General features: G+C 34.3%; 1 protein-coding gene across 1 annotated transcript; it reads right to left on the reverse strand.

The window, feature by feature from the left end:
* Positions 1-4,874: 4,874 nt before the first annotated feature.
* Positions 4,875-10,087, reverse strand: LOC128221984 (zinc finger protein 28-like). Its single transcript, XM_052930712.1, has 2 exons — positions 10,013-10,087; positions 4,875-6,348 (listed from the first exon to the last, which is right to left on the reverse strand). The coding sequence occupies exon 2, from the start codon at positions 6,089-6,091 to the stop codon at positions 5,015-5,017; it is 1,077 nt and encodes a 358-aa protein (XP_052786672.1). The 5' UTR covers positions 6,092-6,348; positions 10,013-10,087; the 3' UTR covers positions 4,875-5,014.
* Between the last annotated feature and the right edge of the window lie 3,841 nt (positions 10,088-13,928).

The following is a 13,928-nucleotide window of genomic DNA, read 5'->3' on the forward strand; positions in this document are numbered from 1 at the left end:
ATGACTGAAAAATCGGTAGTATGTTTGCTCTCTTCCGTGCCAATGAAGCATTAAGGGGCCTAGAAATATGAGTGGCTCACCGGTGCCTTTTCTTGTTACTTTGTTAGATTTATACACTGTTGTTGTTACAAAACACTTACCCAATGAAAACGTCCGGTCAACACCAACAACACCTTCGTTTGAGCAGACGAAGGATTTGAAATCTTTGACTTGGTCATCAGTGTAGCATATTACTGAAGGCAGTGGATTTTCACGCGAGTAAATAACTTCTGCGACAAAGGGATGTTGCTCACTGACCATTTGAAATACATTCAACAACTCGTCTCCTATATTGTTGTTTGACCTACCTCTTTTTTCAGCCTTTTGGAGTGCTTTGACGTTCTGGCACTGCCTTATATCACGCGGAATGTCCATCGAATTGTTGTGGCATGGGTCAGTCATTTGAGCATAAACGTCACTCGGTTTCTGGTGTTCAACCTTATCCTGGAGTTTCTTCATTACATCCGGGGCAGTTCTTCATAGGCATTTGTTGCAGCTTTGGCGTTGCCGTGTGCAGTGACATTTTCATCGTATTTGCCTGTATATTCGATTACAGCAATTTTTTACCGATGTTGCTACCCTCTATCCAGGTTACCCTTTTCTTGTAGTCATTCTTCCTCTTAAGGGACAAGTACTACCTATGGAATGTTACTACATCTTCTAATGCCGGCTGTGGTTCGATTAATTTATTAATTCTTTTCCCCTTTACATGGGTTTCTTTGTACACTGTGTTTTCCTTTACTATGACCTGACATAAGCAATTGTTTGCACTTCCTTCATCTTTTATTATGTATTTTGTTTTGAACTCCCTTGATTTCTTATAGTGCCATACACCACAGTCGTCCCAGTATTGTGCTGGTTTATTTGTCTGTCGGCGTTCTGCATTAACTGTATTATCCAACACAACATACACATTTTCCTTCTTACCGCGAGGCACCTTCGGCAAAGCCGAAATGTCCTTAACAATAATATTCATCAACTCATTTGCCGACAGCGGTCTGTTCCCCGGTAATGCATATGTGCCATCTATGGCATTGCATGAAACATCACCAGGGGCGTCGTCATACTATGTTGTCTTTGCGACGGCACAGTTGGCATCTTCCAGTGTTACATGCTCCATCGTATCGACGTCTTTCGCATCACACACGTTGGTTGCATCCTCCATCGTATCGATGCCTTTCGCATCACACACGTTGGTTGCATCCTCCACTGTATCGATGCCTTCCGCATCACACACGTTCTGAGAACGGACCGCATGGACAATAACCTATATGGCAGACTATTTCGCACGGAGTATGATGTAGTGTTTATAAACATTGGAGGCAATGATATAACGACTACGTCAACACCGAGCGAAATTGTCCAGTGAATTTCGGAGATAGTAGATGATCTGTACGAATCAGGTGTGAAAGACGTGTTCATCGCAGAGATCATGCTTAGGGGTGATTTCTCAAAGTGTCCAGGTTTGACAACCAACGCTTTAAAATAAACAAAAAACTGGCCAAGATATACCAGTGTTTAGTAGGACCGTCCTGCACCCATTCCACCGACCGCTTGATCTATAACTTGGAACAGTTACTTCCACAACTACACCTTTCCCCTGGTTTTCAGTGTGTCAATTAACCACACATAAAGCGTTTTATACTTACAGGTACAGAAAACGGTTTCGATCAATTGGTTAAAAGGTTCAAACAATTTATTTACTTTGATAAAAGAATAAAAAGCTGGAGCAGTCCACCATTACTGGGAAACAGACAAACACAATATGTCTGTGTGAAGAAGGCAACACTTTATGAGATGTGTCTGTGGAGTTCCTCGCAGCGGTTACTTCCCATGTTGAAATAACATACATTCATAATGTTTTAAATGTAACACCATTTACAGACAACAAACTTGCATTGTGCGCTTTTGCGACATATACGTTATATTAAGACTACAAAGCACAACTTGACCATTTGGATAATGTTCGAACCTCAACAAGTATGTTTTGTTCACAACCAGGCGCGCTGAATTAAAGTCACGCAAAGAATAGTTCTTGGAGAAAAAACAATTCTGTACTGTTTAGAGAATCTTTTAATGAGTGCACGAATTCCTCGTGAAAATTTAAGAGGTTTAAATAGTGTTTATCTGCGTTAAAATAAGTGAAAATGACAAAAGAACAAGGGAAATTAATTCGAAATCTTGAATTGCTATTATAGCATGTGTTTTGTAACATAATGCAATCATCCACATCAGAATGGTTTAAATGCTTCATTACAAACACAATGATATAAATAAGCATGCCTACATGTCTGTTTGAATGCCTTAGGTATGTAGCCTTGGATAACCGGACATTTATCATATATATTAAAAAATCATGCATTGTTTATTTAAAATTTAAAGGGTACCTACTTCTTTTAACTAAACTAGATGTGTTTTTTTTTTAATTCTAGGCACAGTTTCAAACTTTAATACGTATTGAATGCACTACAAATATTAAAATAAGGGTATATTTTTATGAGAATTTTGAGAACAACAGAATACCTCAAATAATTACATACTAAATTGATTGTTGAAACTTAAAGGCATATTGAAAAGCAGTTAATCATATTTAATCATTTGAATTTTAGGCCACGTAGCTTTTAATTTAGATTTATTGATACTTAAATAACCTTCAAATTAAACTTCAACTTAACTGTATACCATATTTCATCACATTATTACTATCGTTTATAATAGTAAAATAAAAACCACGAAAGATTACCACGCCAATAAAGACCTTTCAATTTTGATAATACCAAGTCAGACACGCGTGTGTTTTATAATGTACCAATGCAACTCTGACAAGAGCACGTGCCAATGTGAGTCAAACTTGACTTAATACAAGGTAATAGTCTAGGCAAGCCAAATCTCCTCACACCGTTTGCTCATTATTCTATTCAAAAACCTAATGTGTTTACATGTTAACAAATTTAACATGCACAGTTCAAATGCAAGACCACGCAATCACTGGTTTGTTAAGTGGTTTGGGTCTTTCAACATTATATTTTGGTAAGACAAAAAGAAATTGCGTTTGATCAAAATATGAGAACCTGCCTTTTCCCAAATCAAAAGTATGACTATAAGTTGTTTTTCTTTTAAAAAAACAACTTCATAAACATCTTTTTACCCCAAATCGCGGAAACCATCGACCACTGTTTTGAGTTGTTGCTGAGGTTATTTAACATGGTTGTGTGATATTTAAATAGCTGATATTGTTTTCATTTCTTTAGACATATGACAGTTTAGCTTTCTCTATAGAAATTTAAATTGATTTCTTTAAAAGTCGTCAAGCAACAAGAGGATTCAGCGACAGTTAATCTAGCTATTTCAAATGAGACAAAAATGTAAAATTTGCAACGCATGGAAAAACTGTGAATTGCTTTAAAGAAGACGAAAATCAAAATAATTACCACTCAGATGTTTTAAATAACTTTTAATCCATATTCGAAACAGTTATTAATTTCTCAGCCAGGAAATCTTTGGTATTGATATTTCTTCTCTCAGAAATCCATCTAGCTGCGCAGCCACCGTCTAATCAGTACATACTCGTTTGTACCGTCGCTGTAGCTTCGAATGCTTTCGTTACAATGGCCGGTAAATAAAACGTCAAGTATTGTATGTGGTATTTAAATGGAATATATCAAATTTTAACGGCCTTAGCATTTATCTAGTAACAAGAAATGAGTGTAAATTGATTTTCGATGGAATCACTCGATCAATTTTTAAAGTCACACCATAAAACAATTAAAGATTAGTTTGCATACGAACCAAACTTAATCATGGTATATCGAGGAACACCCGGACGCTGATATTAAGTACAATATAGATAAAACTATAGGAGCAACAGTTTTTGAGACTTTATATTCGGGCTGTAATGTAATTTAAACATGAATGTGCATTTCGTAGAGGGTTCTGTACAAGTTTAAACAAAACAAATACTTTGCATAGCGAAGTCATTTTTTTTATTTCTTTCTGGTACAATAAAATAATTATAACGATAAAAATAAATTCTTATTTTACGTATTTAATACAAAAGCAAGATAAGTTCAAATCCATCAACTTTCTGGACTACTATTCATTAACACGTGATGGCAGGAAACCGTTGAAACAGCGTTGAATGTATCTAAACATTGAACATTAAACAAGATGTAAAATGTTCCCTACGCTTTTCTGCTTTAAGAAGACTTTTAATTAAGACAATTAAGCAAACATGCATGTTAACCTGCGATTTAAGCTACTATGGTCAACAATATTGTCCTTTGGTTAAATATATTCAATGCTATATTTTCCAATTGCTTTGTTTTTCTTTGAAACGTTAACAACGTTAAAGATATACACAAACATGTCTCTGACTTATCTCTTTTGCTGTAATACACCTTTCTGATAGAAAGCATTATCACATGTCTCGCACTTGTATGGCTTCTCACCTGTGTGTTTTCGTATATGTTGCTGTAATACACCTTTCAGAGAAAAAGCAGCATCACATATTTCACACTTGTATGACTTCTCTCCTGTGTGTATTCTTGCATGACTCTTTAAATCACCTTTCTGGGAGAAAGCAGCATCACATACCCCACGCTTGTATGGCTTAACTCCTGTGTGTATACTAATATGTCTCCGTTAGTGACCTTTCAGACCGAAAGCAGCATCACATATATCACACTTGTAGGGCTTCTCTCCTGTATGTATACGTTAATGACTCTTTAAGTTACCTTTCTGATAAAAAGCAGCATCACATATCTCGCAGTTGTATGGCTTCTCTCCTGTGTGTATTCGTATATGCCTCTGTAAATTACCTTTCAGAGAAAAAGCAGCACCACATATCTCACACGTGTATGGCTTCTCTCCTGTGTGTATTCTCAAATGTTCCTTTAAACTACTTTTCAAGGAGAAAGCAGCATCACATATCCCACAAATGTATGGTTTCTCTCCTGTGTGTATTCCGATGTGCCTTCTAACTACTTTTCAAAGAGAAGAAAGCTTCGCATATACCACAACTATACGGTTTCACTACTGTGTGTAATCGTTTATGCCTCTGTAAAATACTTTTAAACGAGAAAGCAGCATCACATATCTCACACCTGTATGGTTTCTCTCCTGTGTGTATTCGTTTATGACTCTGTAAATTACCTTTCTGAGAAAAAGCAGCATCACATATCTCACACGTGTATGGCTTCTCTCCTGTGTGTATTCGTTTATGACTCTGTAAATTACCTTTCAGAGAAAAAGCAGCACCACATATCTCACACGTGTATGGCTTCTCTCCTGTGTGTATTCTCAAATGTTCCTTTAAACTACTTTTCAAGGAGAAAGCAGCATCATATATCCCACAAATGTATGGTTTCTCTCCTGTGTGAATTCCCATATGTCTCTTCAAAATAACTTTCAAAGAGAAGGAAGCTTCGCATATACCACAACTATACGGTTTCACTACTGTGTGTAATCGTTTATGCCTCTGTAAAATACTTTTAATCGAGAATGCAGCATCACATATCTCACACCTGTATGGTTTTTCTCCTGTGTGTATTCGTTTATGACTCTGTAAATTACCTTTTTGAGAAAAAGCAGCATCACATATCTCGCACCTGTATGGTTTCTCTCCTGTGTGTATATTCAAATGTGTCTTTAAACTGTTTTTCGAGGAGAAAGAAGCATCACATATTTCACACTTATACGGTTTCTCTCCTGTGTGTACTCGTTTATGCCTCCGTAAATTACTTTTGAACGAGAAAGCAGCATTACATATCTCACACTTGTATGGTTTCTCACCTGTGTGTATTAGTCTATGCCCCTGTAAATTACTTTTCAAAGAGAAAGCAGCATCACATATCTCACACTTGTATGGTTTCTCACCTGTGTGTATTAGTTTATGTCCCTTTAAATTACTTTTCAAAGTGAAAGCAGCATCACATATCCCACACTTGTATGGTCTCTCTCCTGTGTGTATTTTCAAATGTGTCTTTAAACTGCCTTTCAATGTAAATGAAGCATCACACCTCTCACACTTGTATGGCTTCTCTCTCGTTGGCATAATCAAATGTGTATTTTAAATTCAAGGAAAATTATGCATCACATAGCTCACACCTATATGGCTTTTCTCCTGTGTGTTATCGATTTTGGATCTGTAAATCACGTTTCAGAGAGAAAACAACATCACAGATCACACACTTGTATTGCTGCTCGCTTGTACAAAGTTTTATGTGACGCTTTACATAAGATTTCTGGGACAAATTAGCCCCGCAGACCACACATGTATGGTTTCTCTCCTGTGCGTATATCAATGTGAATCTGAAAATACAATTCAGGCGGCAAAGATTATTTGTTAGTTTTTTGTTCAGAATAACGTATCGAAGAAAAAAAGCCCTATTTCACGTATAATTACACGAATCATTTATGGTTTTATCCAATCAAATTCCCAATTTTGTTATTAAAACATGCATTTAAATAACTCAATATTTAAAGGTAAAAACAAGAGATGTTTTTCAAACATTATGCCCCACATGAGCGCCATTTTGTCAAGAATGATTGGACTATTGAATGTAATATGCCTGGACTAAAATGACAGCAGATTTTTCATTGTCATAAGATGCCTATGAGGCAGTTTTAAGATACTGTGTGGGGATGGTTGGTACAGTTTTTAAACCTGTTCAGACGATGACTGATATTTGCAGATTAACATGTAAATTAAACGTAATGTTAATAACCAATACGAGTTGTAACCTTCAAGTTTGACTATATGACCTCATCATTTTTAAGTCCATGGGTGCGGGCTTTGACAAGTAAACACCCTGAACACCTTTTCACATTTTGCTTTGTCAACCTTTTCACGTCAAATGTCACCGTGACCTTGACCTTGACCTGATTACCAATAAAAGCAATAGGGGTCATCTACTGTTGACCTTTGACCAATGACCATAAAGTTAATAAGTGTCATCTACTGGTCAATCCCAACCTGCAAGTCAAATTTGTGGTCCATTGGTGCAGCCATTGTCCAGTAACTACATTGGACAACAGTTGAGTATTTGAGGTCACTGTGACCTTGACGTTTGACCTGATGACCCCTAAAATCATAGGGGTCATCTACTAGGTAGGCCCATCCTCCAAGTCACGTAAAGATCCATGGGTCGAGGCATTTTCCACTTATCTGTCAGACAACCTTTATAATTTACTATGTATTTAAGATCACCTAGACCTTAACCTTTGACCCAATGACCCCTAAATCAATAGGGTAATCTACTGGTCAGATCTAGCCTCCATTTTAGGTTTGAGGGCCATTGGTCCAGGTTTTGTTGGGTTATTACTCGGACAAGCTTTGACAGCACATTCCCATTAAAGGTCACTTTGACCTTGACCTTTGACCCCATGACTCTTTTAAATCAATAGAAGTCATCTACTGTTCAATCCCAACCTTCATTTGACAACATGTCCAGGAATTATGTAGTTATCACCCTGACAAGCTTTGGTCTACCGATTTTCTAACTGACAAGACTAACCGACCAACATGTGCAAAGCAATAAGCCCATTCGCTTCGAAATTGGGCATACAAATAAAAACGTCCCTTTCAGAAAAATGACATATACAATCGTATTTCACTAAGCCTGCAATATAAAGTACATGGCGAAAAGGACAAGTAAAGAATTATTTTTCTCTTTATGAATCTTCTTTCTATGAAATTTATGCATTCAAGAACTGGTGAGTGTAGTGAAATTGTTGTGTTTATTATGTTTTAATACTTAATATTGCATTTATGATAAATATTAATTGCAGATATATAACAAGATAGTTACAGTGTATCCTATAGCTCAAAATGTAAAAATATTGAATAATTGGTTAGTGCTAAAAGATTAACTATAAACTACTATAGTCTCATAAGGAGTTTTCTGCAACTTTTGACATTTGTTCATCCTTAAGGTCTATTTAAACAAATGTATACTGCGGAAAATCATTTTTGTGAGTAAGACTAAAGAGTGCATCTTTAAAATTTCTTCAAAGTGTTATTTAGACACACATACAAAAATCCTTTCTTTCTGTACTGTACATTGTTTACATTTTCAGGCTGTCCAGCACTTTTTGGTAAGAAATAAGGGCTAATTTTATGTAACCATCATAATGGACTTACCTCTTCAAAATTTATCAAGAAATACACTCACAAACTATAAGGCCTAAAAAATATTGTTTGGTTAGGGTAACAACCTTTTTCAAAAATAGGTAGGGTAGATAGGCTTTTTATTTTTTTAATTATTTTTTTTATTAGGCTTCATATAAGAATATTATTTTCATCATTGGAGAATGGTGTAAAAGTTACCTTCTGTATACGAATTTAAGGTTTAAACTACATTGAAAAGCAATTAAAAAAAAACGAAAATTTTTTTAAATAAATAGTTTTTCATTTTCATTTTTTTTTTCAAACTGACTATAAAAACGGTAGGCTCGGCGCCTATTCCGTAGGTAGGGTCGGGTAACCCGAACCAAGTGTATTTTTTTAGGCCTAAGTACAGGAATGACATACACCAGGGTTCCATGTATCAGCTGTTAATTGCCTGACATGGATCAACTGGTCATCTGCCATTAACTGTATTGAATATAAAAATGTAAGCTTCATTAAAGACACTTTATACATGAAATATTGAGTGTATTAATTTGTAATTTCAAAACTGTTAAGGCAATTAGAGAAGAAAAATGAAAAAAGTAGGAATTGACAATAAAAATAATAAGTTTTTTTTTTGGAATTCCCTTTAAATTTTGAGTTTTATTAGGAATTTTAGCCAAATTGAAAAATATTAGGAATTTTAGGGCTGCTGGAGAGCCTGCATAATCTAATGTGTCTATAGTCAGGGCTCAAATTTGACTTTTTCAGTCATTGACCTAAACTGTCATAACTACTGGTTTTAATTTTTTTTTTAAATCATCAAATAGCATCACTTTCAATGTTATTCCAATAAAACTAGTTTATTAAATTTAAACTCATATGATAAATGTTGTGTTTAATGACATTTAATGTACAACAAGGTAAGAGACCATTATTCCTCATTTTAATAAACACTCAATGACAGTATACCACATGGTCAATAATGGTCCTTATAAATAAATGGCATAGCAATAAAAAGGTATAAAATAGAAAATTACTGTTATAAATGTGATAATAATGTACACTGACAACTTTGACCACAATTTAATTATGTCAAACAGTTTTTCCACAAAACAAGCATTAAACACATGATCTACCTTTCCAATAAAACAAAACTTGACTGACACAGACAACAATTATGCCAAGTGGAACAATCGTAATAACTCGGCCACCTCCGACAAGCTTTGTGATAGACCTCATAAATACAACCCTAACAACTCGGCCATGACTGAAGTGCTCCGATTGTTGTAAAACTGTGTACTGCAGCCTTGCATTATGTTTTGACAGAATTAAATGAAGAAAACCCCATCAAACTCATAATTATTCGTTGGATATATATTTTTTTTGTGTACGGAACTAATATAAAATAACATTATCTAGTAATGTTTCTTGTTTTTATGATATTTTATGGATGCAATATGCTTTAACCCGGAAACCCGATCGAAACAAGTACCCACTTTTGGTACAAAAAAATGTGTATGTGAAGGATTTGCCATATCAAAAATCATAAAAAAAATCTGTCAACGTATAATTATTTGGACTAATCACTGAAACAACTGTTGGAGGCTTTGAAAAAATACCAATGTTTTTTTGTAAAAAAAAATTTCAACTTGGATATAAGTGACACTTATAATATCGGCGTGGAATTCTACTATCATTTCTGAATTTGACTCGCATTTAGCAAGTAAGCATCCGATAAAATTGAATCGTTATATCGTAGAACAGTAAAAAAAACGTGTACATTTTACAAATCAGTCAAATCATATCGGAAATATATTCATAATAGATATAATAAAAACTAGAAGACCCTTACATTATACTTACTTAAATATAATATTCGATCAGCCTTTTAAGTTGAAGAAATATTATTTTGGCAACTTCCACCATTTACAGGTGACAGACAACAATAATGCAATTACATGAAGCAGGCAACACGTTTGAGCGGTTCATGTGTGAAACACGTCTCAGCGGTTACTTCCCCTGGACATGTAACGAACATACCGAACACGACATGACACCATGAACAACATTTATACATCAACATCGTTAGTTTAAAACTTGTAGGCCCGATGATTATATGCGAGTTTGGGGACCTTTATATACACATTACACACACTCCATAATACTTGCAATGATTACAATAAAACCAAGCAATATGTATAATACACGTCCTTGCACGCAGTTTAAATAAACACCAAATATGTTTTTGTTAAAATAAAAAAAAACGCACACTTTCGTTTCGAGTTGTTGAAAGTGTTTGCGTAGCTCTTAGTTTTTATTGCATTTTTTGGTTATTCAAATGTATTGTTTTCCAAAAAAGTTATAGGCCCGGGCCTACAAGGCCTATATGTAGCTACGCCAATGACTACTATACTTCTACTACTAATCAAAATTATATCTTAATATTGCAAAAGTACACTTTACTTATGTTTTAATCTATATAAAAAGTTACTTATACTCGGTATTTCTGTCATCATTTCATGAGGGTCGTAGCTTTACATATTTGTAGCTTTACATGTCTTTAAGTATTAGTTTCGTGTTTGGTCTGAGGATGCCTGTGTTGGTGGAATTGCCTGTTTTGTAAGGTCTGATATCCCTGCGAGGCGAAGGACGGATCTGGAATACAAAGACGTTTAAAGTATGACATTTGAACTGATTTTTAACAAAACCAAATGGTCACAATCTTGTGTTTATAAACCGCCAAATATGAATCAGAACATTTTCTCAGAACATTTCAAGAAAATCTCTAGATGTGTCGGCGGCAGCAAATCCGCTGACTTCTGGGAAACCATTAATTTAATTAAGCCCTAATTATCTAACAAATCCTAAATCAACCAAAATAAGATTATTCTCAGTGAAAAACAAAACATAATTGTTACCGAAAATGCTGATGTTGCAGAATTTTTTTATGATTTTTTCACAAATGTGGCTAAAGAAATTGGACAAGACTATATGAACCAGAACGTCATCCAAGTCTATCTAAAATTCATGACAAAATGAGCTCTATATCTTTGCAAAAAATTGATTTTAAGCATACTGATGAAAAAAGCATTTGTAAAATAATAGATAAATTTAACTGTAAGAAGGCCACAGGTGTTGACAGGATTTCAGTTAAATTGTTAAAAGCTGGCAAAGAGGCTATTGTCCCGCATCTTACTTCTCTTGTAAATATGTTAATCAGTACTGGTGTCTTCCCAGAAAAAAAATATGAGCACAAGTCACTCATATCTTTAAAAATAAGACCCTCTTAATAAGTGTAATGATAGACCTGTAAGCATATTGCCAAGTCCTTCTAAGATTTTTGAGATAGTATTAAGTGAGCAAATGTCCGTATACTTTAGAAATATTTTCTATGTGCTTTTAGAAAAAAATCATGGCTGCCAAACAACATTAATAAGGCTACTTGAGGACTGGAAATCTACATTAGATCAAAATGAATATGTAGCTTCCATTCTTATGGACCTATCTAAAGCCTTTGACTGTTTATCTCATGATATTCTATTACACAAATTGTCTGTTTATGACATCTCTACAATTTCTACCAAATTGTTAAAATCTTATTTGACTGATAGAAAACAACAAATTAAGATAAGTAATATTGTTAGTTCATGGGCAAATATAAAAAGGTGTTCCCTAAGGATCTATTTTAGGACCATTACTTTTTAACGTTTTTATCAATGATATTTTTATTTTATTTTATAGAGTAAGGGTGTAAAATTATGCTGATGATTACACCATTTCCTTCCACTCCCCTGAGCTTGACGAAATGATCGAGGTGCTCCAAGATGAAAGCAGGATTCTTGTTGAATGGTTCCATTTCAACTGCATGCAGGGTAACCCAGACAAATTCCAAGCAATTGCTGTGGGCAAGAAAACCGTTGACAAGTCTCCTGTTTTCAGTCTTGACAGTACACGAATATCATGTGATGAAGTCGTCAAGCTCTTGGGTGTGGATATTGATTCCAAGCTAAATGTTGATGCACAAATAAGTAGTATATGTAAAAATGCTGCACAGCAAGTACATATCCTTAAGAGAATTTGTAAAAATCTGAATAGACTAAACAGACTCACTATATTTAACACATTTGTACTATCAAATTTTAATTTCTGTTCACTAGCTTGGCACTTTTGTACAGAGAAAAATACTAAAAAATGGAGAAAGATCCAAGAGAGAGCACTAAGATTTGTTTATGATGATTACTCTTCTTCTTTTACTATGCAACTTGACGAGGCAAGACTACATACCTTACATATCCGCAGAATGAGAACTATGGCTCAAGAAACGTTTAAAATTGTTAATAATATTACTCCACCTGTTTTATCTGATCTTGATGTCAAAAATTCTACTCATATTTACTTCAGATATTCAAATATTTTACAGTTACCCCAAGTAAGAACATCTACATTTGGTAAAAAATCGTTCAAGTATGCAGCACCAGGTCCGTGGAACTCACTGCCAGATCACTTCAGATCCTGTTCAAGTTTAAATCAATTTTAAAGTCTTATCTCCACTTGAAGTGGAAAGGACTGTAAGTGCATCGCTTGTAAGCCTGGTTAGTATTGTGAACACAGCACTGGTGGGGAATACATGCATGTGTTTTGTTATTAACTTGTGTCTGCATCTATTATTTTGTTTTTATCAGCTTCACCTATATTGACCATACTTGTTGTTTATTGCTAAATATGTGCTTAATAATTTACTGTTTCCATTTTTCTGTTCCTTATATTGGCGCATGTCTGTATTGTGGCTGTACAACTGCCTACTTGCTTTAGTTTTCTGTTCTCAATGTTGCTATGTTCAATGTTGCTATTTTTGTTCTTTTGTTTAGGTTCTTATTATTCTTTTTATGGCAGTTTTTAGGCAGATTCTGCCCAGATCACCAATTTCAACACAGTTTTTATCCTTTTGTGAATTGTATCTGCTAACAAGTTTGTTTGTTTTTTGTGCATGTTTTTTTTCATATTGTTTAAATCAAATTAAAAAGAATTAAGCTTATGAAGCTATCTGTGAATTTCTTAATTTCATAAGAAGTCTTTTTAACTAAGTGACCTTTTTAATAGCATGTACCATAACTTGGCAACTATCATTCATATCTCTAGCTGTTACCTAATTGAATACTTTAGTCCCTGTTTTTATGTTAGAGTACCTTTTAATTCACTTTGTATACCGCCTTTAATTATTTTATGTTATTATGTATTATCAATAACTGTATAAAACCTTAAAATATGCCACTATATATACCATTGACTTTTAGCTTATATACACTTGTTATACCATATATAATATGTTTATAAATAGTCGGTTCAAAAGCTCGCATGAGCTTATGTTTTATTGTTTGTATCTTGCCGACTCAAAATAAAACTTATCTTATCTTATCTGTCATGATATTATGTTCGTTATATTTCTTATAAAATTATAATAAGATACATGCAAAATATACATTTATTGGTAAAACTTATGAATTGTTCTAATATTGATTATAATTATATTGTTTGACAATGTTCACCTGTATATATTTATAACACCTTATCAATTTGCAATCATGGAGTTGAGCCAGTGAAGGGTCCACAATCCTTGTTAACATTAGATATACATTAGCGCAAACACTCTGAGAAAGTATTGTTTTTTTTCTATTTTTGTTAGTAATACGTAAAACTTCAAGTATATGGCCATATTCGATCGGTGCATGTTCGACAAATTCTGGCATTTCACATGCACGGAAATTTCTATTTTAAATGT

The sequence above is a fragment of the Mya arenaria genome, chromosome 16 (genome assembly GCF_026914265.1).
Source record: "Mya arenaria isolate MELC-2E11 chromosome 16, ASM2691426v1".
Taxonomy (NCBI): Eukaryota; Metazoa; Mollusca; class Bivalvia; order Myida; family Myidae; genus Mya; species Mya arenaria.

Bases quoted from the DNA above. Each gene is read 5' to 3' on its own strand.
- LOC128221984 (XM_052930712.1), bottom strand. From the start codon at position 6,091: ATGCCAACGAGAGAGAAGCCATACAAGTGTGAGAGGTGTGATGCTTCA.